Source organism: Phoca vitulina, unplaced genomic scaffold (genome assembly GCF_004348235.1).
Source record: "Phoca vitulina isolate PV1807 unplaced genomic scaffold, GSC_HSeal_1.0 scaffold59, whole genome shotgun sequence".
In the NCBI taxonomy this organism is placed as follows: Eukaryota; Metazoa; Chordata; class Mammalia; order Carnivora; family Phocidae; genus Phoca; species Phoca vitulina.
Genome location: NW_022589762.1, coordinates 32,997 through 56,823, shown reverse-complemented (window position 1 = coordinate 56,823; position 23,827 = coordinate 32,997). Strand labels below are relative to the sequence as shown.

At 40.4% G+C, this 23,827-nt stretch overlaps 1 protein-coding gene across 3 annotated transcripts in view; it reads left to right on the top strand.

The window, feature by feature from the left end:
- The window catches only part of USP18 (ubiquitin specific peptidase 18), a 61,716-nt gene that overhangs the window by 24,973 nt on the left and 12,916 nt on the right, over positions 1 to 23,827 (top strand). For all 3 annotated transcript variants that reach the window (XM_032390851.1, XM_032390850.1, XM_032390852.1), the window contains 4 exons: positions 1,510 to 1,589; positions 1,871 to 2,017; positions 2,387 to 2,482; positions 3,198 to 3,365. In XM_032390851.1, the coding sequence (XP_032246742.1) occupies positions 1,510 to 1,589; positions 1,871 to 2,017; positions 2,387 to 2,482; positions 3,198 to 3,365 (491 nt within the window). The remainder of the gene's footprint in view (positions 1 to 1,509; positions 1,590 to 1,870; positions 2,018 to 2,386; positions 2,483 to 3,197; positions 3,366 to 23,827) is intronic.

The window sequence follows — 23,827 nt, the reverse complement described above, 5'->3', positions numbered from 1 at the left end:
TAAGGGACATTCTTGTCCTCCACTAGAATATAGGTTTCTTGGGGATAGGAACTTCCTCTAGCATGTGCAATGACTTGCACATAGCAGGTGTTAAGTAAATTATGGGTTGGGCAAATATCCCTGTATTTTTTAGATGAATCAGGACTCTTGGCTCTGGTATGGTCAGATGAGGCAAATGTCTTCACATGGCAAGGTGATCTAACTTTATGTCCAATGTTGGCTTCGTGGCAGGCAGCCTTCTGTAAATAATTCCCCGGAGACAGCAGAGTTCAACCCTAGTTCCACTCTGTTTGTCTTTAGGTTTGGGGGTTATTACCTTAAAATATGGATTAATTAATTCATTCAGCTCATATATATAGGGTTCATCTATTACGTGCCTGGTATTGTGCTGGTGCTGTAGATAAGGGAATAAGACTGATAGAGTCTTTGCCTCCATGGAGCTTACAATCTAGAGAATAGATAGGCCAAAACAAAAGTAAAACAAAAGAAAATGAAATCCAAAAATGTTAAGTACAAACTGTGGTATCATGAAGGAAATAAAATGGTTTTGAGATAGCTGATATGAATATTTAATACGTTTACAATAACTACCTTTTCTTTCAATGTCTTTGCATGTTGGCAGACATATATTCTTTTGTAAAATAGTCCTCAGTGTGTTTTTCATGTTCTTTGTATTCCTAGGTTTCTTTTCAAGAACAGAAATTCATTTATATCTGTGTTTTCGGCTTCTTATATAACATATGGAGAATTTACTGCTTAATTCCTGTTTCCTCTTAGCCAGCATCATCTAACACTGAGATGGTTCTTTCCTTTCTTGTTCTCCTAGATAGCTTTGGGGAAGACCTGGATCAGATATGAGTATTGGGAAACTGCTCAATTTCTGGGAAATGACAAAGAAATTAAATAAAAGTACAGAGAAATGAATGGCCATTGAAGTCTAATTAGGGTGTTGGCTTGGCTTGGAAATAGGAGAGAACCCACTATTGGATATTGATTTTATCTGGCTGAGTCCCCCAGTAGAGGCCAGTAGGCGTGGGTGGCTAGTCAGAGGAAAGGAAACTTCTGTGATGAAGTTGGACTGGATTTTAACTTTTTTTTTTAAGATTTTATTTATTTATTTGGCAGACAGCGAGAGAGGGAACACAAGCACGGGGAGGGGCAAAGGGAGAGGGAGAAGCAGGCTCCCCGCTGAGCAGGGAGCCTCGACTCGGGGCTCCATTCCAGGACCCTGGGATCATGACATGAGCCGAAGGCAGACACTTAACGTCTGAGCCAACCAGGCACCCCTGGATTTTAAGTTTTAAGAGGAGTTCTCAAAAATAAATAACAAGCTTATTTTTCATTTTTAGTACCTAACTAAAGCAGGGGGTGTGATGGTGATGGTGAAGGCTAGGAGAGGACAAAATGATGAGTGTTCATATACATCTAGGTAGCTAGGGCACAAGGGCACGCATGAGAAATGTCCCTGGTGACCTCACTGATCGGGCTGTTACTTTTCTCTTTGTCCAGTGTTTGTCCAGCATGATGCTGCTCAACTCTACCTCACAGTCTGGAACCTAATTAAGGACCAAATCACAGATGTGGACTTGGTGAGATCCTAGAACCAGAGAATTCAGAAGTTTAAGATGCTGCTCATTTAGCTCATTCAGCCATCATTAGTATAATGTATAGAGAGGATTAAAAGAGAAATCCACATAAAATGCTTATCACAATTCCATAATCTTATTACTGTTATGATTTTGCACCTTTTTGAAGAGCAGAGAGCATCAATGGAACTTCTGTCTGGTGGCTATAATTTCTGGAAATTGACGTGACCTGTTTTATTTATGGCTTTGTACCCTTCTTTCCTCTTACCTCCTCTTTCTTACAGGTAGAGAGGCTGCAGGCCCTGTATACAATCCAGGTGAAGGAGTCCTTGGTTTGCCTTGAATGTACTGTGGAGAAGAGCAGAAACAGTAGCATGTTGACCCTCCCCCTTCCTCTTTTTGATATGGACTCAAAACCCCTGAAAACACTGGTGAGGGATTTCTTTTGGTTAATTTGCTGTTCCCATAAACCGAGTGCTGCCCATGTGCCCTTACTTCTTTAATCCACTGCTGCCTTTTAAAAAGTAATTTCTTTTTCCTTTGCACAGTTCTAAGTTTCTCCTTTGATTTGGTGAAAAAAAATTGTTTCCTTTTACTTCCTTTCCTCACACTGCTACCTTAACAAGTGCTCCCTCCTATTTTTCCATCCAGTCAGTAGGTACTTTTGGAGATCCTGCCACATGCACCACACTAGGCCAGGTGTTGAGGGGGGGCATGGAGAGAACCAGAAGGAAAACTTAAATCCTCATCTGTAGGGTGGTAAATACTAACTCTGCTTTTTCTTTGATCTCCTGACACAGGAGGATGCCCTTCGATGTTTCTTCCAGCCCAGGGAGTTATCAGGCAAAAGCAAATGCTTCTGTGAAAAATGTGGAAAGAAGACTTGTGGGAAACAGGTACTCACTCTCTGAAACCAGAAGCTTCCCTAGTTTGGGGTTGCCTTTAGTGGATTTCCTGATAGAGTCTTCATAGAGGCCTTGAGGGTACCATATGTTGGTTGAGGGAGGGAATCCCTATCAGGCTAGTATCTGGGATCTGGGGCTTCTGATTTTCAGAGGCCCATCACTGAGAGGGCAGAGCCTTTTAAAAGATAAGGGAAGGGACGCCTGGGTGGCTCAGTCGGTTAAGCGTCTGCCTTCAGCTCAGGTCATGATCCCAGAGTCCTGGGATTGAGTCCCACATCACATTAGGCTCCCCGTTCAGCGGGGAGTCTGCTTCTCCCTTGCCTGCCGCTCACCCTGCTCAGAGCTCCCTTTGCCTGCTGCTCCCCCTGCTTGGGCTCTCTTTCTCTCTCTGACAAAATAAATAAAATCTTAAAATAAAAAAAAAGATAAGAGAAGATCCAAGAGCAGCAGGCAGAGTTTTCCATGCAGGGTTAGACTAGCTCTCTAGAGCAGACCTGGTCTCTAGTTCCTGTGCAGAACCCTAGGGCTGCCCATGCCTTCTGTGGAGAGCTCAACAGATTCAGCAGATGGGAGCCCTTAAATCTGTATTATATCATTCTGATCCCTTTTGGGGAAGAAGAACACACCACTGGCCCTGGTATTTCTCTAAATTTACCCGTTTCAAGTGCCTTAGGACTTCATCTCCATAGTAATTTTGCTTTTTCAGGTCTTGAAGCTGACCCATTTGCCCCAGACCTTGACAATCCACCTCTTGCGGTTCTCCATCAGGAATTCTCAGACAGAAAAGATCTGCCACTCACTCGATTTCCCCCAGAGCTTGGATTTAAGTCAGGTCCTTCTGATTGAAGAAGATCTCTGCAATGCTGAGGAACAAGTGAGAAGCCCCTAATTCCCTTCCATCCTCCATCTCTTCAGACCCCTTGTCTGCATGATTTTGCCTTTCCTCCCCTAAGGTGCTTGAAGTCACCCACTCAACAGATACAGCACTGTTGTTCATCTCATCTGTCCTATTGTTCATCTCATAAATCATGGCTCTGCTGGCCATGCTTGGGGCACACAAAGGGAGGAAAACTCACCAGCAGCGGCTTGGTGTGATTCATAGAAACATATTCATATGTTCAAGAAACATTTATTTTTTAAAACCGTATTTTAATGTGGAAACCTGTGTGTTCTTAAATAACAATGATGGGTTGTTATTACCATACTACTATCACCAACATTTGCTGTTTGTAGTTGTTTTTCTTTTAAGATTCAAAAAGTTTCTGTCGATGGACATCTGGACTTTTTCCATAGTTTGGCTATTGTGGACATTGTTGCTATAAACATTGGGGTGCAGGTGCCAGATGAATGGATAAAGAAGATGTGGTATATATATACAATGCAATATTACTCAGCCATCAAAAAATATGAAACTTGCCATTTGCAATGATATGGATGGAACTAGAGGGTATTACGCTAAGCGAAATAAGTCAATCAGAGAAAGACAATTATATGATTTCACTCATATATGGAATTTAAGAAACAAAACAGAGGAGCATAGAGGAAGGGAGGGAAAAGTAAAACAAGACATAATCAGAGAGGGAGACAAAGCATAAGAGACTGTTAACCATAGGAAATAAACTGAGGGTTGCTGGAGGAGAGGGGGGTGGGTGGATGAGATAACTGGATGATGGGCATTAAAGAGGGCATGTGATGTAATGAGCACTAGGTATTATATACAACTGATGAATCACTGAACTCTACCTCTGAAACTAATAACATACTATATGTTAATTAATTGAATTTAAATAAAAAGATTCAAAACACATTATTTCTTTTTTTTTTAAATTTTATTATGTTATGTTAGTCACCATACAATACATCATTAGTTTTTGATGTAGTGATCCATGATCCACTGTTTTCGTATAACACCCAGTGCTCCATGCATTACATGCCCTCCTTAATACCCATCACTGGGCTAACCAATCCCCCCTCCCACCTCCCCTCTGAAACCCTGTTTGTTTCTCAGGTCCATAGTCTCTCATGGTTCATCTCTCCCTCCAATTCCCCCCGCCCATTTTTCCCTTCCTTCTCCTAATGTCCTCCATGCTATTCCTTGTGTTCCACAAATAAGTGAAACCATATGATAATTGACTTTCTCTGCTTGACTTATTTCACTTAGCATAATCTCCTCCAGTCTCATCCATGTTGATGTAAAAGTTGGGTATTCATCTTTTCTGATGGTTGAGTAATATTCCATTGTATATATGGACCACATCTTCTTTATCCATTCATCTGTTGAAGGGCATCTCGGCTCTTTCCACAGTTTGGCTATTGTGGACATTGCTGCTATGAACATTGGGGTGCGTATGGCCCTTCTTTTCACTACATCTGTGTCTTTGGGGTAAATACCCAGGAGTGCAATTGCTGGGTCATAGGGTAGCTCTATTTTTAATTTTTTGAGGAACCTCCACACTGTTTTCCAAAGTGGCTGTACCAACTTGTATTCTCACCAACAGTGTAAGAGGGTTCCCCTTTCTCCACAACCTCTCCAACATTTGTTGTTTCTTTCCCTGTCCATTTTTGCCATTCTAACTGGTGTAAGGTGGTATCTCAATGTGGTTTTGATTTGGATTTCCCTGATGGCTAATGATGATGAACATTTTTTCATGTGTCTGTTAGCTATTTGTATGTCTTCTTCAGAGAAGTGTCTGTTCATATCTTCTGCCCACTTTTTGACTTGATTATTTGTTTTTTGGGTGTTGAGTTTGAGATGTTCTTTATAGATCTTGGATACCAGCCCTTTATCTGTAGTGTCATTTGCAAATATCTTCTCCCATTCTGTGGGTTGCCTCTTTGTTTTGTTGGCTGTTTCCTTTGCTGTGCAGAATGTTTGTATCTTGATGAAGTCCCAAAAGTTCATTTTTGCTTTTATTTCACTAGCCTTTGGAGATGTATCTTGAAAGAAGTTGCTGTGGCTGATGTCAAAGAGGTTACTGCTTCTGTTCTCCTCTAGGATTTTGATGGATTCCTGTCTCACATTGAGGTCTTTCATCCATTTTGAGTTTATCTTTGTGTATGGTGTTAGAGAATGGTCACCTTCCATTCTTCTGCATGTGGCTGTCCAATTTTCCCAGCACCATTTATTGAAGAGACTGTCTTTTTTCCATTGCATGCTTTTTCCTGCTTTGTCGAAGATTATTTGACCATAGAGTTGAGGGTCCATATCTGGGCTCTCTATTCTGTTCCATTGGTCTATATGTCTGTTTTTGTGCCAGTACCATGCTGTCTTGGTGATCACTGGTTTGTAATAGAGCTTGAAATTGGGCAACGTGATACCCTCAGCTTTGTTTTTCTTTTTCAACATTTCCTTGGTGATTCGGGGTCTTTTCTGATTCCATACAAATTTTAGGATTGTTTGTTCCAGCACCTTGAAAAATGTCATTGGAATTTTGATCAGGATGGCATTGAAGATATAGATTGCTCTGGGTAGCTTAGACATTTAAACAATGTTTATTCTTCTGATCCATGAGCATGGCATGTTTTTCCATCTTTTTGTGTCTTCTTCAATTTCTTTCATGAGTCTTCTGTAGTTCCTAGAGTATAGATCCTTTACCTCTTTGGTTAGGTTTATTCCGAGGTATCTTATGGTTTTTGGTGCTACAGTAAATGGAATCGTTTCTCTAATTTCTCTTTCTACAGTTGCATTGTTAGTGTATAAGAAAGCAACTGATTTCTGTGCATTGATTTTGTATCCTGCCACATTACTGAATTGCTGGATGAGTTCTAGTAATTTCGGGGTGGAGTCTTTTGGGTTTTCCACATAAAGTATCATGTCGTCTGCGAAAAGAGAGAGTTTGACTTCTTTGCCAATTTGAATACCTTTTATTTCTTTTTGTTGTCTGATTGCTGTTGCTAGGACTTCTAGTACTATGTTGAACAGTAGTAGTGAGAGTGCTCATCCTTGACATGTTCCTGATCTTAAGGGAAAGGCTCTCAGCTTTTCCCCATTGAGGATGATATTCGCTGTGGGTTTTTCATAGATGGATTTTATGAGCTTGAGGAATGTTCCCTCTATCCCTATACTCTGGAGAGTTTTAATCAGGAAAGGATGTTGTATTTTGTCAAATGCTTTTTCTGCATCAATTGAGAGGACCATATGGTTCTTCTCCCTCCTCTTATTAATGTGTTCTGTCACATTGATTGATTTGCGAATGTTGAACCACCCTTACATCCTGGGGGTAAATCCCACTTGGTCATGGTGGATGATCCTTTTAATGTATTGTTGGATCCTATTAGGTAGGATTTTGTTGAGGATTTTGGAATCCATATTCATCAGGGATATTGGTCTGAAATTCTCCTTTTTGATGGGGTCTTTGCCTGGTTTGGGGATTAAGGTAATGCTGGCCTCATAGAATGAGTCTGGAAGCTTTCCTTCTGTTTCTATTTTTTGAAACAGCTTCAGGACAATAGGTATTATTTCTTCTTTGAATGTTTGGTAGAATTCCCCAGGGAATCCATCAGGCCCTGGACTCTTGTTTTTTGGGAGGTTTTTGATCACTGCTTCAATCTCGTTACTGGTTATTGGCCTCTTCAGGTTGTCAATTTCTTCCTGTTTCAGTCTTGGCAGCTTATAGGTTTCCAGGAAGGCCTCCATTTCATCCAGATTGCTCAGTTTATTGGCATATAGTTGTTGATAATAATTTCTAATAATTGTTTCTATTTCCTTAGTGTTAGTCATGATCTCTCCCCTTTCATTCATAATTTTATTAATTTGGGTCCTTTCTCTTTTCTTTTGGATAAGTCTGGCCAGTGGTTTATCAATCTTATTAATTCTTTCAAAGAACCAACTTCTAGTTTCATTGATCTGATCTACTGTGTTTCTTTTCTTTTTTTTTTTAAGATTTTATTTATTTATTTGACAGAGAGAGACACAGCGAGAGAGGGAATACAAGCAGTGGGAGTAGGAGAGGGAGAAGCAGGCCTCCCGCAGAGCAGGGAGCCTGATGCGGGGCTCGATCCCAGGACCTGGAATCATGACCTGAGCCGAAGGCAGACGCTTAACGACTGGGCCACCCAGGCGCCCCTGATCTACTGTGTTTCTGGTTTCTAATTCATTGATTTCTGCTCTAATTTTAATTATTTCTCTTCTAATGCGTGGCTTAGGCGTCGTTTGTTGCTTTTTCTCTAGTTCTTTAAGGTGTAGAGTTAGTTGGTGAATTCGGGATTTTTCTGTTTTTTTGAGTGAGGCTTGGATGGCTATGTATTTCCCCCTTAGGACCGCCTTTGCAGTATCCCATAGGTTTTGGACCAATGTGTTTTTGTTCTCATTGGTTTCTATGAATTGTTTAAGTTCTTCTTTGATTTCTTGGTTGACCCAAACATTCTTGAGCAGAGTGGTCTTTAGCTTCCAAGTGTTTGAATTTCTGCCAAATTTTTTCTTGTCATTGAGTTCCAGTTTTAGAGCATTGTGGTCTGAGAATATGCAGGGAAGAATCTCAATCTTTTGGTATCGGTTGAGACCTGATTTGTGACCCAGTATATGGTCTATTCTGGAGAAAGTTCCATGTGCGCTCGAGAAGAATGAGTATTCTGTTGTTTTAGGGTGGAATGTTCTGTAAATATCTATGAGGTCCATCTGGCCCAATGTATCATTCAAAGCTCTTGTTTCCTTGTTGATTTTCTGCTTAGATGATCTGTCTATTGCTGAGAGTGTAGTATTGAGGTCTCCTACAATTAACGTATTGTTATCAATATGACTCTTTATTTTGGTTAACAGTTGGCTTATGTAGATGGCTGCTCCCATGTTGGGGGCATAGATATTTACAATTGTTAGATCTTCTTGTTGGATAGACCCTTTAAGAATGATATAGTGTCCTTCTGTGTCTCTTATTACAGACTTTAGTTTAAAATCTAATTTGTCTGATATAAGAATTGCTACCCCAGCTTTCTTTTGAGGTCCGCTGGCATGGAAGATAGATCTCCATCCCTTCACTTTCAGTCTGGATGTATCTTTAGGTTCAAAATGAGTCTCTTGTAGACAGCATATGGATGGGTCCTGTCTTTTTATCCAGTCTGCAACCCTGTGCCATTTTATGGGAGCGTTTAGGCCATTCACGTTGAGAGTGATTATTGAAAGATATGAATTAATTGTCATCATGTTGCCTGTGAAGACGTTTTTATAGATTGTCCCTGTAAATTTCTGTTGTATATCACTCTTGGGGTCTTCCTCCTCTTATAGAACCCCCCTTAATATTTCTTGCAGGGCCGGCTTAGTGGTCACATATTCTTTCAGTTTCTGCCGGTCGTGGAAGCTCTGCATCTCTCCATCCATTCTAAATGAAAGCCTTGCCGGATAAAGTATTCTTGGCTGCATGTTCTTCTGATTTAGTACCCTGAATATGTCTTGCCAGGCCTTTCTGGCTTGCCAGGTCTCTGTGGATAGGTCTGACGTTATTCTGATGTTCCTCCCTCTGTACGTAAGGAATCTCTTCCCCCTAACTGCCCTTAAGATGGTTTACTTGGTTCTAAGATTTGCAAGTTTTACTATTACATGCCGGGGTGTTGGCCTGTTTTCCTTGATCTTAGGAGGGGTCCTCTCTGCCTCTAGGACTCAAATGTTTGTTTCATTCTCCAGATTAGGGAAGTCCTCAGCTACGATTTGCTCAAATACATCTTCTAGTCCTCTCTCTCTCTCCACTCCCTCCGGGATTCCAATAATTCTGACACTGGAACGCCTCATGGTGTCACTTATTTCCCTGATTCTATTTTCATGGATTCTGAGTTGTTTTTCCCTGGCCTCCTCTTTTCCCTTTTTATCTATTATATTGGCTTCCAGTCGCTTATTCTCTCTTCTGTCTCAGTTACCCTAGCTGTTAGATTATCTAGATTGGATTGGATCTCATTGATAGCATTTTTAAGTTCTGCCAATTCACCTTTTATTTCTGCCCTTAGAGACTCTATGTTGCCATTAATTGATTTCTCCATTCTAGCCATTGTCTTCACAATTGCTAGCCTGAATTCCATCTCCAACATCTTGGTTATATCTGCATTCATTTGTAAATCTGCAGCATAAGTCATAATCTCTGAGTCTTTTCTGTTTTGGGGCCTCCTCCTCCTAGTCAATTCTGTTGATGGGTTGTTGAGGGAATGTATAGGGTCCAAATTATTGACCAGAACCCAAGCAAGATGCACCTGTTTTCTTGGGACCTTAGGGTTGCTGGCCTCTTGTTTTCCCAGCCTGTCTTCTGGGGGAGGGGCCTGCCGCGCTGTTACTCAGGCAACCCTGTTTGGGCGGAGTTGCCCTGCACCCCTGTGGCGGGGGATGGGCTCAGTGGGAATCAGTCTTTGGGGCTTTTGTTCTCTGGCGCCTTTCCCTGGTGGCTTTCCGTGTCTCTTCTGAGAGTCAGAGCAGAAGAGACCGTTTCCAACCCTCTGCCTCAGAGCAGAGAGACCGCAGTCTGTTCTTCAGTGAGCCCTCCAGGCCACACCGTCTCCGTTTCTGTCCGTGCTGCTATAAACTGCAGCGTCCTGGGTTGTGCGCCCCTCCGCAGCGCTCCCAGTCCTGCCTCCAGGGCAGGGCCCGTCTCTGCCCTTTGTGCTTCTAAAACTGCCAGCTGCTCCCAGTTCGCGCGTGCGCGCGCGACTCCGACGCTCGGGGTTTCAACCCTGGGGGTTGCAGTTCACCGGCACGACCCCGGCACACCGGGTTTCCATCTCAGAGGCTGCAGTTCGCGTGTGCGTGACCGTCGCTCCGCGTTTCTGTCTGGGGGGCTGCGGTTCACGTGCGCGCGACCCCGCCGGTCTGGTTTTCCACCCCGGGGGCTGCCCTAAAGTCCTTTCCTGATGCTACCGGTCTGCGAGTCTGTGCTCCCGGCCGCAGCGCGCGAGGCTGTCACTCACTGGCGGTGCACGATCCCCACGGCCAGGCACCCTCCCGCCGCCGTTTATCCTCCAATATCTGCCCGCAGGATCACGGCTCTCTGCTTCGTACCTTAAAACCAACTGCCTGCGATATTCTGTTTGTAGAGATCCAGGTCTTCTTACATCTCAGGCTGGTTTCGTGGGTGCTCAGAGTGGTCTGGTAGATATCCAGCTCAATTCCGGGGACTAGTTGAAATAGGGTCCCCTACTCCTCTGCCATCTTTCCCCCCTCAAAACACATTATTTCTAAGTATTGGACTTTATTCATATCCCTCACAGCACTAAGGAAGGGAAGGAACCCGTATTTCAGGACCTTCCACTTAAATAAGGTATATAATACTTATATATACATAGGTAAGCACAAGACCTTGGGTTCTAAATATAGTACCAACCTAACTTTCTTCTTAAAACAGCTTATGCCCACTTTGAGGATAGTAATAAAAGAGCCAGTTCATTGGGCCAAATTTAATCAAAGTAAAGTTGAATTCAATTATCCTGAGCTAATAACTTATTGGGAAATTCTGAGAAAAATATGACATAAATATCTTTTCTTAGGTTTGAAATGCTATATTTAGTAAATTCTATATTGCTACATATATAAATGTCCTTACATGGACTGTTTTTTTCATGCTCTGTTTAGTATTCATGCTCTAGAATCATAGTATTTTAAAAATGAGGCCTACAACAGACACATGAAAAAATGCTCAACATCACTCAGCATCAGGGAAATACAAATCAAAACCACAATGAGATACCACCTCACACCAGTCAGAAAGGTTAAAATTAACACGTCAGGAAACAGCAGATATTGGCAAGGATGCAGAGAAGGGGAACCCTCTTGCAGTTAGTGGGAATGCAAGCTGGTGCAGCCACTCTGGAAGACAGTATGGAGGTTCTCCAAAAAGTTAAAAATAGAGCTACCCTACGGCCCAGCAATTGCGCTACTAGGTATTTACCCAAAGGACACAAACATAGTGATCTGAAGGGGCACCTGCACCCCAATGTTTATAACAGCAATGTCCACAATAGCCAAACTATGGAAAGAGCCTAGATGTCCATCAACGGATGGATAAAGAAGATGTGATATATATATATGTATCAATTTAAATTTAAAAATTTTCACTACATCAAAAACTAATGATGTACTATATATTGGCTAACTGAACATAATAAAAAAATTTAAATTGAAAAAATAAAATAAAAAATAAAAATTGAGACCTAATAATATAATAGCTCCTATATAACATGGTTTCTTTACCTATTTAGTGCATATACGTTTCCTAAGATTCTCATTTTCTGTCCTTTGAATTTTCCTTATTTCTACTGGTGCTCTATGAAGTATATCATAATGAGATAATATCTTTTAAAAAATTCTTTATTTAAATTCAATGTAGTTTACATACACTGTATTATTAGTTTCAGGGGTAGAATTTAGTGATTCATCAGTTGCATATAACACCCAGTGCTCATTATATCAAGTGCCCTCCTTAATGCCCATAACCCAATGACCCCTCCCCCCCCCATCTCCCCTCCAGCAACCGTCCATTTGTTTCCTGGAGTTAGTGTCTCTTATGGTTTGCCTCCCTATTTTCATCTTATTTTATTTTTCTTTCCCTTCCCCTGTGTTCATCTGGATGGAACAAGAGGGTATTTTGCTAAGCAAAATAAGTCAGTCAGAGAAAGCCAAATGCCATGTGATTTCACTCATATGTGGAATTTAAGAAACAAAACAGATGAAATAATATCCTAAAATTTTCAACTATTGAATCATTGAACATAATATCAAAAACTAATGATGTACTAGACCTAGTCGAATTTAAATAAAAAATTTTTTTCCACTTAAAAAGACATTGGTATTGAAAATCTCAAATATATACCAAAGGAGTGAGGAATTATACAGTGAATCCCCATGTCCATCAAGCAGCTTAAACAGTTATCAAAACCCATGGCCAATCTTACTTACCAACATCCTCATCCTCTTCTTTCTCCAACCCCCTACTGGATTATTTTGAAGCAAGTCCCAGACACTATGCCTTTTCATTTGAAGTATTTCATTATGCCTTTCTAAAGAATAAGCTCTCCTTTTCTAAATGTAACCAATTCTATCTCATAATTTCTTTTTTACTGTTTTTAATTTTCATTCCAGTATAGTTACCATACAGTATTATGTTAATTTCAGGTGTATGATATAGTGATTTAACAATTCTATACATTACTCAGTGCTCATCGTGATACGTGTACTCTTTTAAAAAATTTTTTTGATAAGTGTACTCTTAATCCCCATCACTTATTTCACCCATTTGCCACCCACCCCCCCATAACCATATGTTTGTTCTCCATGGTTAAGAGTCTATTTCGTTCTTTTTTTTTTTTTTTTTAAGATTTTATTTATTTATTTGACAGAGAGAGACACAGCAAGAGAGGGAACACAAGCAGGGGGAGTGGGAGAGGGAGAAGCAGGCTTCCTGCCAAGTAGGGAGCCCGATGCGGGGCTCGATCCCAGGACTCTGGCATCATGACCTGAGCTGAAGGCAGACGCTTAACGACTGAGCCACCCAGGTGCCCCAAGAGTCTTTTTTGTTTGTCTTTCTCCTTTTTTTTCCTTGTCTTTCTCCTTTTTTTTCCTTTGTTCATTTGTTCACCACATCTTCTTTATCCATTCATCAATTGATGGATACTTGGGCTGCTTCTATATCTTGGCTATTGTAAATAATGTGGCTATAAACATTGGGGGGCATATATCCCTTTGAATTAGTGTTTGTGTGTGTGTGTGTGTGTGTGTGTGTTTTGTATTTTGTATGTTTTTGTATTTTGAATACCCAGTAATGTGATTATTGGATCTTAGTAGAGTAGTTCTTAGATCTTAGTAGAGTAGTAGAGTAGTTCCATTTTTAACTTTTTGGGGGAACCTCCATACTGTTTTCCACAGTGGATGTACCAGTTTTCACTCCCACCAACAGTGCATCTCATAATTTCTTAGTATCATTGATGCCCAGTCAATATTTAGATTTCTTTGAATCTAGATCCCAACACTTGCGTTTGCTTAAGTTTCCATCCTTCCACCTCTTTCCCTCCTTCCTTCTCTTCCTCCCTACCTTTCTTTCTTCTTCTTTTACATTAGGTTTCTTTCCCTTCCTTTTCTTGTCCTTGCAATTTACTTGGTTGAAGGTTTTTATATATATCCAGAATTTGCTGGTTGGTGTTATTTAATATGTACTTTTATCCTTGTATTTCTTCCCTGCATTTTAAAAATCTAGCATAAAGTCCCCAAATGAAAATAGAGAATAATTCAAGCTCTCACTTTTGGGTAACTTAGCTTCATCTGCACTACCTCACCCCTGTCTCCTTCATTGATTGTATTTCAAAGTCTCAGGTTAGGAACAATATTTGACTGTGTTAAGATAAAAGAATAAGGTATTCCTGACTAATGTGGGAGATCCTGTTCACAATCAGTCAAAACTCTCTCTCCCACCACTATTCCCTTTTCACCAAAAATTCTCTCCTGTCTTCAGTTTCCAAGATTTGAGGAATATTTGCCAAATCTAATGGATACTTTCTGGTCCTTCCCTTACTTGATCTTTTTGTAATATTCTGTTATTGATCCTACTTTCCTTCAAAATCTAGGCTTTCCTCCTAGGGTTTCTTTCTCCATTGTTGGATCCTTTCCTGCCCATCCTTTTATTAGTATTTAGTTTTAATTCCATTCCTTCTCTTCTCCATTTTCCAAATTTTATCTCATTCTTGTGGTTTCAACAATGATCTCAAACTGAAGACTTCCAAATCTGTATCTCCTGTCCAGGTCTTAAACTTGAGCTCCAAACCAGTGTATTCACCTCCTACCAAATGTTGTCACACAGTCCCAAATTATTTATTTTCATTCCCAAACAGTTCTTTTCCATATTTAACTTTATAGCACCAATATTTTCTTAATTTCCAGGGCAGAGGTGCCTCCTACTTGCTCCCTCCCCAACATCCAGTCATTTACAAAGTATCTTAGGTGATTTATCCCTAATTTTGCACAAATATGTCCCCTCATCCCCACCTTTATTCTCATTTTCTTAGTGTAGCATGGGCATTAAGAGCTTGGACTTTGAAGTCAGACAGGCCTGGGTTGGAATCCTGCCTCTTCTATTGATAAGCTCTTACCTTTGGGTAAATTACTTTACCTCCCTGAATGTAGATTCCACCTTAGTAAAGTAAGATTTATATTGGCACCCAGGTTACATGATTGTTGTGAATATTGAATGAAATAATTCATGTAAAGACTTAGCTAAATGCATTGTGAATGCCAAAAGTTAGCTAATAATTATTATGTTAAGAATGATTATTATCATTTTAGTGACTACTACTGATGGTAACTATCTAGGCTATCACCATTCTTTGCACTATTGTGGTGCCCTAACTTATCTCGTTGGCTTCTGTCTCACTTGACCTCTCATTCCATTTTTCAAACCACATTATTTCAGTGTTTTTCTCAAACATAAATCTGATGATGTTCCTTCTCTGCTTAAACCCTTCTGATGGCTCCCAATCACTCTAATTCTTATGACTAAATTCTACTCCTGAAACTAATATTACACTTATGTTGACTAACTGGAATTTATTTTTTTTAATTAATTAATTTTTTATTTTATAATTTTTTTTATTATGTTCAATTAGCCAACATACAGTACATCATTAGTTTTTGATGTAGTGTTCAACGACTCATTAGTTGCGTATAACACCCAGTGGTCATCACATCATGTGCCCTCCTTAATACCCATCACCTGGTTACCCCATCCCCCATCCCTTCTTTAACCCTCAGTTTGGAGTCCAGAATCTCTCATGGTTCCTCTCCCTCTGATTTCTTCCCATTCAGTTTTTCCTCCCTTCCCCTATGGGCCTCTGCTCTATTCCTTATGTCCCACATATGAGTGAAACCATATGATAATTGTCCTCCTCTGCGTGACTTATTTCACTTAGCATAATCCTCTCCAGTTCCATCCATGTCGATGCAAATGGTGGGTATTCATCCTTTCTGATGGCTGAGTAATATTCCATTGTATATATGAACTGCATCTTCTTTATTCATTCATCTGTTGAAGGGCATCTTGGCTCCTTCTACAGTTTGGCTATTGTGGACATTGCTGCTATGAACGTTGGGGTGCATGTGGCCCTCCTTTTTACTACATCTGTATCTTTGGGGTAAATACCTAGTAGTACAGTTGCTGGGTTGTAGGGTAGCTCAATTTTGAACATCTTGAGGAACCTCCATACTGTTTTCCAGAATTACTGTACTAGCTTGCATTCCCACCAACAGTGTAGGAGGGTTCCCCTTTCTCTACATCCTTGCCAACATTTGTTTCCTGTTTTCTTAATTTTGGCCATTCTAACTGGTGTAAGGTGGTATCTCCTTGTGGTTTTGATTTGTATTTCCCTAATGGCTAGTGATGTTGAACATTTTTTCATGTGTCTGTTAGTCATTTGTATGTCTTCTTTGGAGAAGGGTTTGTTCAGGTCTTCTGTCCATTTTTTGACTAGATTATTTGTTTTTTGGGTGTTGAGTTTGAGAAGTTCTTTATAGATCTTGGATACCAGCCCTTTATCTGTAATGTCATTTGCAAATATCTTCTCCCGTTCCATGGGTTGCCTCTTAGTTTTGTTGGCTGTTTCATTTGCTGTGCAGAAGTTTTTATCTTGATGAAGTCCCAAAAGTTCATTTTTGCTTTTGTTTCCCTTGCCTTTGGAGATGTGTCTTGAAAGAAGTTGCTGTGACTGATGTCGAAGAGGTTACTGCCTATGTTCACCTCTAGGATTTTGATGGATTCCTGTTTCACATTAGGTCTTTCATCCACTTTGAGTTTATCTTTGTGTATGGTGTAAGAGAATGGTCCAGTTTCATTCTTCTGCATGTGGATGTCCAATTTTCCCACCACCATTTGTTGAAGAGATTGTCTTTTTTCCATTGGATATTCTTTCCTGCTTTGTCGAAGATTAGTTGACTGTAGAGATGAAGGTCCGTTTCGGGATTCTCTATTCTGTTCCATTGATCTATGTGTCTGTCTTTGTGCCAGTACCATGCTGTCTTGGTTATCACAGCTTTGTAATATAGCTTGAAGTCAGGCATCATGATGCCCCCAGCTTTGGTTTTCTTTTTCAACAATGCTCTGGTGATTTGGGGTCTTTTCTGGTTGCATACAAATTTTGCGATTATTTGTTCCACTTCTGTGAAAAATGTCGATGGGATTTTTTTTTTTTTTAACCTTAAAAAAAATTTTTTTTATTAACATATAATGTATTATTTGTTTCAGGGGTACAGATCTGTGATTCATCAGTCTTACACAATCCACAGTGCTCACCATAGTATATACCCTCCCCAATGTCCATCACCCAGCCACCCCATCCCTCCCACCCCCTTCCACTCCAGCAACCCTCAGTTTGTTTCCTGAGATTAAGAGTCTCTTATGGTTTGTCTCCCTCTCTGGTTTCATCTTGTTTCATTTTTTCCTCCCTTCCCCTGTGATCCTCTGTCTTATTTCTCAAATTCCTCATATCAGTGAGATCATATGATACTTGTCTTTCTCTGATTGACTTATTTTGCTTAGCATAATACCCTCTAGTTCCATCCACATCATTGCAAATGGCAAGATTTCATTTTTTGATGGCTGCATAATATTCCATTGTCTATATATACCACATCTTCTTTATCCATTCATCTGTTGATGGACATCTAGGCTCTTTCCATAGTTTGGCTATTGTGGACGTTGCTGCTATAAACATTGGGGTGCATGTACCCCTTCGGATCACTACATTTGTATCTTTAGGGTAAATATCCAGTAGTGCAATTGCTGGATCGTAGGGTAGCTGTATTTTTAACTTTTTGAGGAACCTCCATACTGTTTTCCAGAGTGGCTGCACCAGTTTGCATTCCCACCAACAGTGTAGGAGGGTTCCCCTTTCTCTGCATCCTCGTCAACATCTGTCGTTTTCTGACTTGTTAATTTTAGCCATTCTGACTGGTGTGGGGTGGTATATCATTGAGGTTTTGATTTGGATTTCCCTGATGCCGAGTGATGTTGAGTACTTTTTCATGTGTCTATTGACCACTTGGATGTCTTCTTTGCAGAAATGTCTGCTCATGTCTTCTGCCCATTTCTTGATTGGATTATTTGTTCTTTGGGTATTGAGTTTGGTAAGTTCTTTATATATTTTGGATACTAGTCCTTTATCTGATATGTCATTTGCAAATATCTTCTCCCATTCTGTCGGTTGTCTTTTGGTTTTGTTGACTGTTTCTTTTGCTGTGCAAAAGCTTTTTATCTTTTTTTTATTTTTATTTTTTTTAAGATTTTATTTATTTATTTGACAGATAGAGAGAAAGCACAAGTAGACAGAGTGGCAGGCAGAGGGAGAAGGAGAAGAAGGCTCCCCGCTGAGCAGTGAGCTGGACGTGGGGCTTGATCCCAGGACCCTAGGATCATGACCTGAGCCGAAGGCAGCCGCTTAACCAACTGAGCAACCCAGGCGCCCCCAAAAGCTTTTTATCTTGATGAGGTCCCAATAGTTCATTTTTGCCCTTGCTTCCCTTGCCTTTGGCGATGTGTCTAGGAAGAAGTTGCTGCGGCTGAGGTCGAAGAGGTTGCTGCCTATGTTCTCCTCAAGGATTTTAATGGATTCCTGTCTCACATTTAGGTCTTTCAACCATTTTGAGTCTATTTTTGTGTGTGGTGTAAGGAAATGGTCCAGGTTCATTCTTCTGCATGTGGCTGTCCAATTTTCCCACCACCATTTGTTGAAGAGACTGTCTTTTTTCCATTGCATATTTTTTCCTGCTTTGTCGAAGATTAGTTGACCATAGAGTTGAGGGTCCATTTCTGGGCTCTCTATTCTGTTCCATTGATCTATGTGTCTGTGTTTGTGCCAGTACCATACTGTCTTAATGATTACAGCTTTGTAATAGAGCTTGAAGTCCAGAATTGTGATGCCACCAGTTTTGGTTTTCTTTTTCAACATTCCTCCGGCTCTTTGGGTCCTTTTTTGGTTCCATACAAATTTTAGGATGATTTGTTCCATTTCTTTGAAAAAGTGGATGGTATTTTGATAGGGATTGCATTAAATGTGTAGATTGCTCTAGGTAGCATAGACATTTTCACAATATTTGTTCTTCCAATCCATGAGCATGGAACATTTTTCCATTTCTTTGTGTCTTCCTCAATTTCTTTCATGAGTATTTTATAGTTTTCTGAGTACAGATCCTTTGCCTCTTTGGTTAGATTTATTCCTAGGTATCTTATGGTTTTGGGTGCCATTGTAAATGGGATTGATTCCTTAATTTCTCTTCTTCTGTCTTGTTGGTGGTGGATAGAAATGCAACTGATTTCTGTGCATTGATTTTATATCCTGCCACTTTACTAAATTCCTGTATGAGTTCTAACAGTTCTGGGGTGGAGTCTTTTGGGTTTTCCACATAAAGTATCATATTATCTGCAAAAAGTGAGAGTTTCACTTCTTCTTTGCCTATTCAGATGCCTTTTATTTCTTTTTGTTGTCTGATTGCTGAGACTAGGATTTCTAGTACTATGCTGAACAGCAGTGGTGAGAGTGGACATCCCTGCCGTGTTCCTGACCTTAGGGGAAAAGCTCTCAGTTTTTCCCCATTGAGTATGATACTCGCTGTGGGTTTTTCATAGATGGCTTTTATGATATTGAAGTATGTACCCTCTATCCCTACACTGTGAAGAGTTTTAATCAAGAAAGGATGTTGTACTTTGTCAAATGCTTTTTCTGCATCTATTGAGAGAATCATATGGTTCTTGTTCTTTTTTATTAATGTATTGTATCACGTTGATTGATTTGCAGATGTTGAACCAACCTTGCAGCCCAGGGATAAATCCCACTTGGTCGTGGTGAATAATCCTTTTAATGTACTGTTGGATCCTATTGGCTAGTATTTTGGTGAGAATTTTTGCATCCATATTCATCAGGGATATTGGTCTGTAGTTCTCCTTTTTGATGTGGTCTTTGTCTGGTTTTGGGATCAAGGTAGTGCTGGCCTCATAAAATGAGTTTGGAAGTTTTCCTTCCATTTCTATTCTTTGAAACAGCTTCAGAAGAATAGGTATTATTCTTCTTTAAATGTTTGGTAGAATTCCCCTGGGAAGCCATCTGGCCCTGGCTCTTGTTTGTTGGGAGATTTTAGATTATTGCTTCAATTTCCTTAGTGGTGTATGGGTCTGTTCAGGTTTTCTATTTCTTCCTGGTTCAGTTTTGGTAGTTTATTTGTCTCTTCGAATGTATCCATTTCTTCCAGATTATCTAATTTGCTGGCATATAGTTGCTCATAATATGTTCTTATAATTGTTTGTATTTCTTTGGTGTTGGTTGTGATCTCTCCTCTTTCATTCATGATTTTATTTATTTGGGTCATTTCTCTTCTTTTTGATAAGTCTGGCCAGGGGTTTATCGATCTTATTAATTCTTTCAAAGAACCAGCTCCTAGTTTTGTTGATCTGTTCTATTCTTCTTTTGGTTTCTATTTTGTTGATTTCTGCTCTGATCTTTATTATTTCTCTTCTCCTGCTGGGTTTAGGCTTTATTTGCTATTCTTTCTCCAGCTCCTTTAGGGTGTAGGGTTAGGTTGTGTATTTGAGACCTTTCTTGTTTCTTGAGAAAAGCTTATATTGCTATATACTTTCCTCTTAAGACCACCATTGCTGTATCCCGAACATTTTGAACAGTGTGTTTTCATTTTCATTTGTTTCCATGAATTTTTTAAATTCTTCTTTAATTTCCTTGTTGACCCATTCATTCTTTAGTAGGATGCTCTTTAGCCTCCATGTATTTGAGCTCTTTCCAACTTTCCTCTTGTGATTGAGTCCTAGTTTCAAAGCATTGTGGTCTGAAAATATGCAGGGAATGATCCCAATCTTTTGGTACCAGTTGAGACCTGATATGTGACCCAGGATGCGATCTATTCTGGAGAATGTTCCATGGGCACTAGAGAAGAATGCGTATTCTGTTGCTTTGGGATGGAATGTTCTGAATATATCTGTGAAGTCCATCTGGTCTAATGTGTCATTTAAAGCCTTTATTTCCCTGTTGATCTTTTGCTTAGATGATCTGTCCATTTCATTGAGGGTGTGTTAAAGTCCCCTAGTATTATTTTATTATTTTCTATGTGTTTCTTTGACTTTGTTATTAATTGGCTTATATAATTGGCTGCTCCCATGTTAGGGGCATAGATATTTTAAATTGTTAGATCTTCTTGTTGGATAGACCCTTCAAGTATGATGTAGTGTCCTTCCTCATCTCTTATTATAGTCTTTGGTTTAAAATCTAATTTGTCTGATATAAGGATTGCCACCCCAGCTTTCTTTTGATGTCCATTAGCATGGTAAATGGTTTTCCACCCACTCACTTTCAATCTGGAGGTGTCTTTGGGTCTAAAATGAGTCTCTTGCAGACAGCATGTCGATGGGTCTTGTTTTTTTATCCAATCTGTTAGCCTGTGTCTTTTGATTGGGGCATTTAGCCCATTTACATTCAGGGTAACTATTGAAAGATAGGAATTTAGTGCCATTGTATTGCCTGTAAGGTGACTGTTACTGTATATTGTCTGTGTTCTTTTCTGGTCTATGTTACTTTTAGGCTCTTTCTTTGGTTAGAGGACCCCTTTCAATATTTCTTGTAGGACTGGTTTGGTGTTTACAAGTTCTTTTAGTTTTTGTTTGTCCTGGAAGCTTTTTATCTCTCATTCTGTTTTCTTAAAATCTCTTTTAAAATTTTTATTTATTTATTTATTTGACAGAGAGAGACACAGCGAGAGAGGGAACACAAACAGGGAGGAGTGAGAGAGGGAGAAGCAGGCTCTCCACTGAGCAGGGACCCTGATGCGGGGCTTGATCCCAGGACCCTGGGATCATGACCCGAGCCGATGGCAGATGCTTAACGACTGAGCGACCCAGGTGCCCCATCTCTCCCTTCTATTTTCAATGACAGCTTAGGTGGATACAATATTCTTGGCTGCATATTTTTCTCATTTAGTGCTCTGAATATATTATGCCAGTCCTTTCTGGCCTGCCAGGTCTCTGTGGATAGGTCTGCTGCCAATGTAATGTTTCTACCATTGTAGGTTACAGACCTCTTATCCCAAGCTGCTCTCAGGATTTTCTCTTTGTCTCTGAGACTTGTGAGTTTTACTATTAGATGTCACGGTGTTGACCTATTTTTATTGATTTTGAGGGGGTTCTCTGTGCCTCCTGGATTTTGATGCCTATTTCCTTCCCCAAATTAGGGAAGTTCTCTGCTATAATTTGCTCCAATATACCTTCTGTCCCTCTCTCTCTTTCTTCTTCTTCTGGGATCCCAATTATTCTAATGTTGTTTTGCTTTATGGTATCACTTATCTCTTGAATTCTCACCTCGTGATCCCATAGTTATCTCTTTTTCTCAACTTCTTTATTCTCCATCATTTGGTCTTCTATATCATGAATTCTCTCTTCTGCCTCATTTATCCTAGCAGTTAGAGCCTCCGTTTTTGATTGCACCTCATTAATAGCCTTTTTGACTTCGACTTGGTTAGATTTTAGTTCTTTTATTTCTCCAGAAAGAGATTCTCTAGTATCTTCTATGCTTTTTTCAAGCCAAGCTAATATCTTTATAATCGTCATTCTGAACTCTAGTCCGACATCTTACTAATGTCTGTATTGATTAGGTCCCTGGCAGTTGGTACTGCCTCTTGTTCTTTTTTTTTTTTTTTGAGGTGATTTTTTCCATCTTGTCATTTTGTCCAGAGGAGAATAGATGAATGAGAGAACAAAATGTTAAAAAAAATACTAAAAGGGTAACAACGATCCCAGAAAAATATACACTAAACAAATCAGAAGAGACCCGAAACGGGGTTGGGGGGGAGAAAGAGGGGGGACCAAAAAAAAGAAAGAATATGATCAGGCTGGTGAATATAACAGCCACACACTAGATTTTGGGTGTATTTTGGTCTGTTAGAAGAAATTGCCTCCCAAAATTTTAAATAAAAACATATATATATACAAAAATAAGGGTAAATACGATGAAGGGATGGAATATGACTGTAAAGATGAAAATTAAAAAAAAGATTTTAAAAAAGGAATTGGTAAGATAAGTTGGTTGAAAAGAGAATGAAAAAAAATTTTAGCAAAAAATGTGATCAGGTGGGAGACTAGGACAACGTCATACACTAGATTTAGGGTATATTTTGGTCTGTTAGAAGAAACTGTATCCCAAAATTTTAAAGAAAGGAAAACATATATATACAAAAAATAAGGTTAAATGCAATGAAGAGATAGAATATGACTGTAAAAATGAAAAATTAAAAAAGATTTTAAGAAAGGAATTGATAAGATGTTGGTTGAAAAAGGAAAGAAGAAAAATTCAACTAAAAAAACAGAAAAAGAAAAAGTAAAATAAAAAAAATTAACTTTGAGGGGCACCTGGGTGGCTCAGTCATTAAGCGTCTGCCTTCGGCTCAGGTCATGATCCCAGGGTCCTGAGATCGAGCCCCGCATTGGGCTCCCTGCTCCGCAGGAAGCCTGCTTCTCCCTCTCCCACTCTCCCTGCTTGTGTTCCCTCTCTCGCTGTTTCTCTCTCTGTCAAATAAATAAAATCTTTAAAAAAAAAAATTAACTTTGAAAGACTAAAGCATCATGGGAAAAAAGCCATGAATTCAATGTGCGGTATTCCCCTAGCGCTGGAGTTCTGCTGTTCTCATTGATCTATAAACTTGGTCTTGGCTGGCTGTTCTTGCTGATCTTCTGGGGGGGGCCTGTTGCCGTGGTTCTCAAATGTCTTTGCTGGAGGTGGAATTACCCTGCCCTTGCCGGGGGCTGGGCTAAGTAATCTGCTTGGGTTTGCTCTTGGGAGCTTTTGTTCTCTGAAAGCTTTCCGCACCACTTTGGAGGATGAGACAAAAAATGGCGGCCTCCCAATCTCTGCCCCGGAGGAGCCAAGAACTTGGGGCTCCACTCCTCAGTGAGCCCCCAGAGAAAAGCAGTCAGTCACTCCCATCTCCCTGGTCTCCGGCCGCACTCTGTGCTCACCCGGCCTGTGACTGAGCATTTCTATCTCTGGCACACGGCTCCGTTTGGAGTCTCCAGACCCAGCAGATTCCTGTGGTGCACTCCTGCGCTGCTCCTCCCGGGGGAGGAGGGGGAGTCTCCCCGGATCTGCCGCTTGTTGGGTCCCTGGTGGAAGAGCAGTGGCCCGACTGTGCCGTGGATCACGGTTTATGGCAACCCCGAGCTGAGAGCCCGCTCCTCGGCTCCATTTCTGCAGCCAGCTTCCCTGCTCTGATACCTGGGAGCTCTGCCACACTCAGGCACCTCAGGTCTTTCTGTGAACCCTGAGGGTCCTGAGACCACACTGTCCGAGCGAGGATTCTACCCCTGGCTTAGCCGCTGGAGCAACATCCCTCAGTAGAGC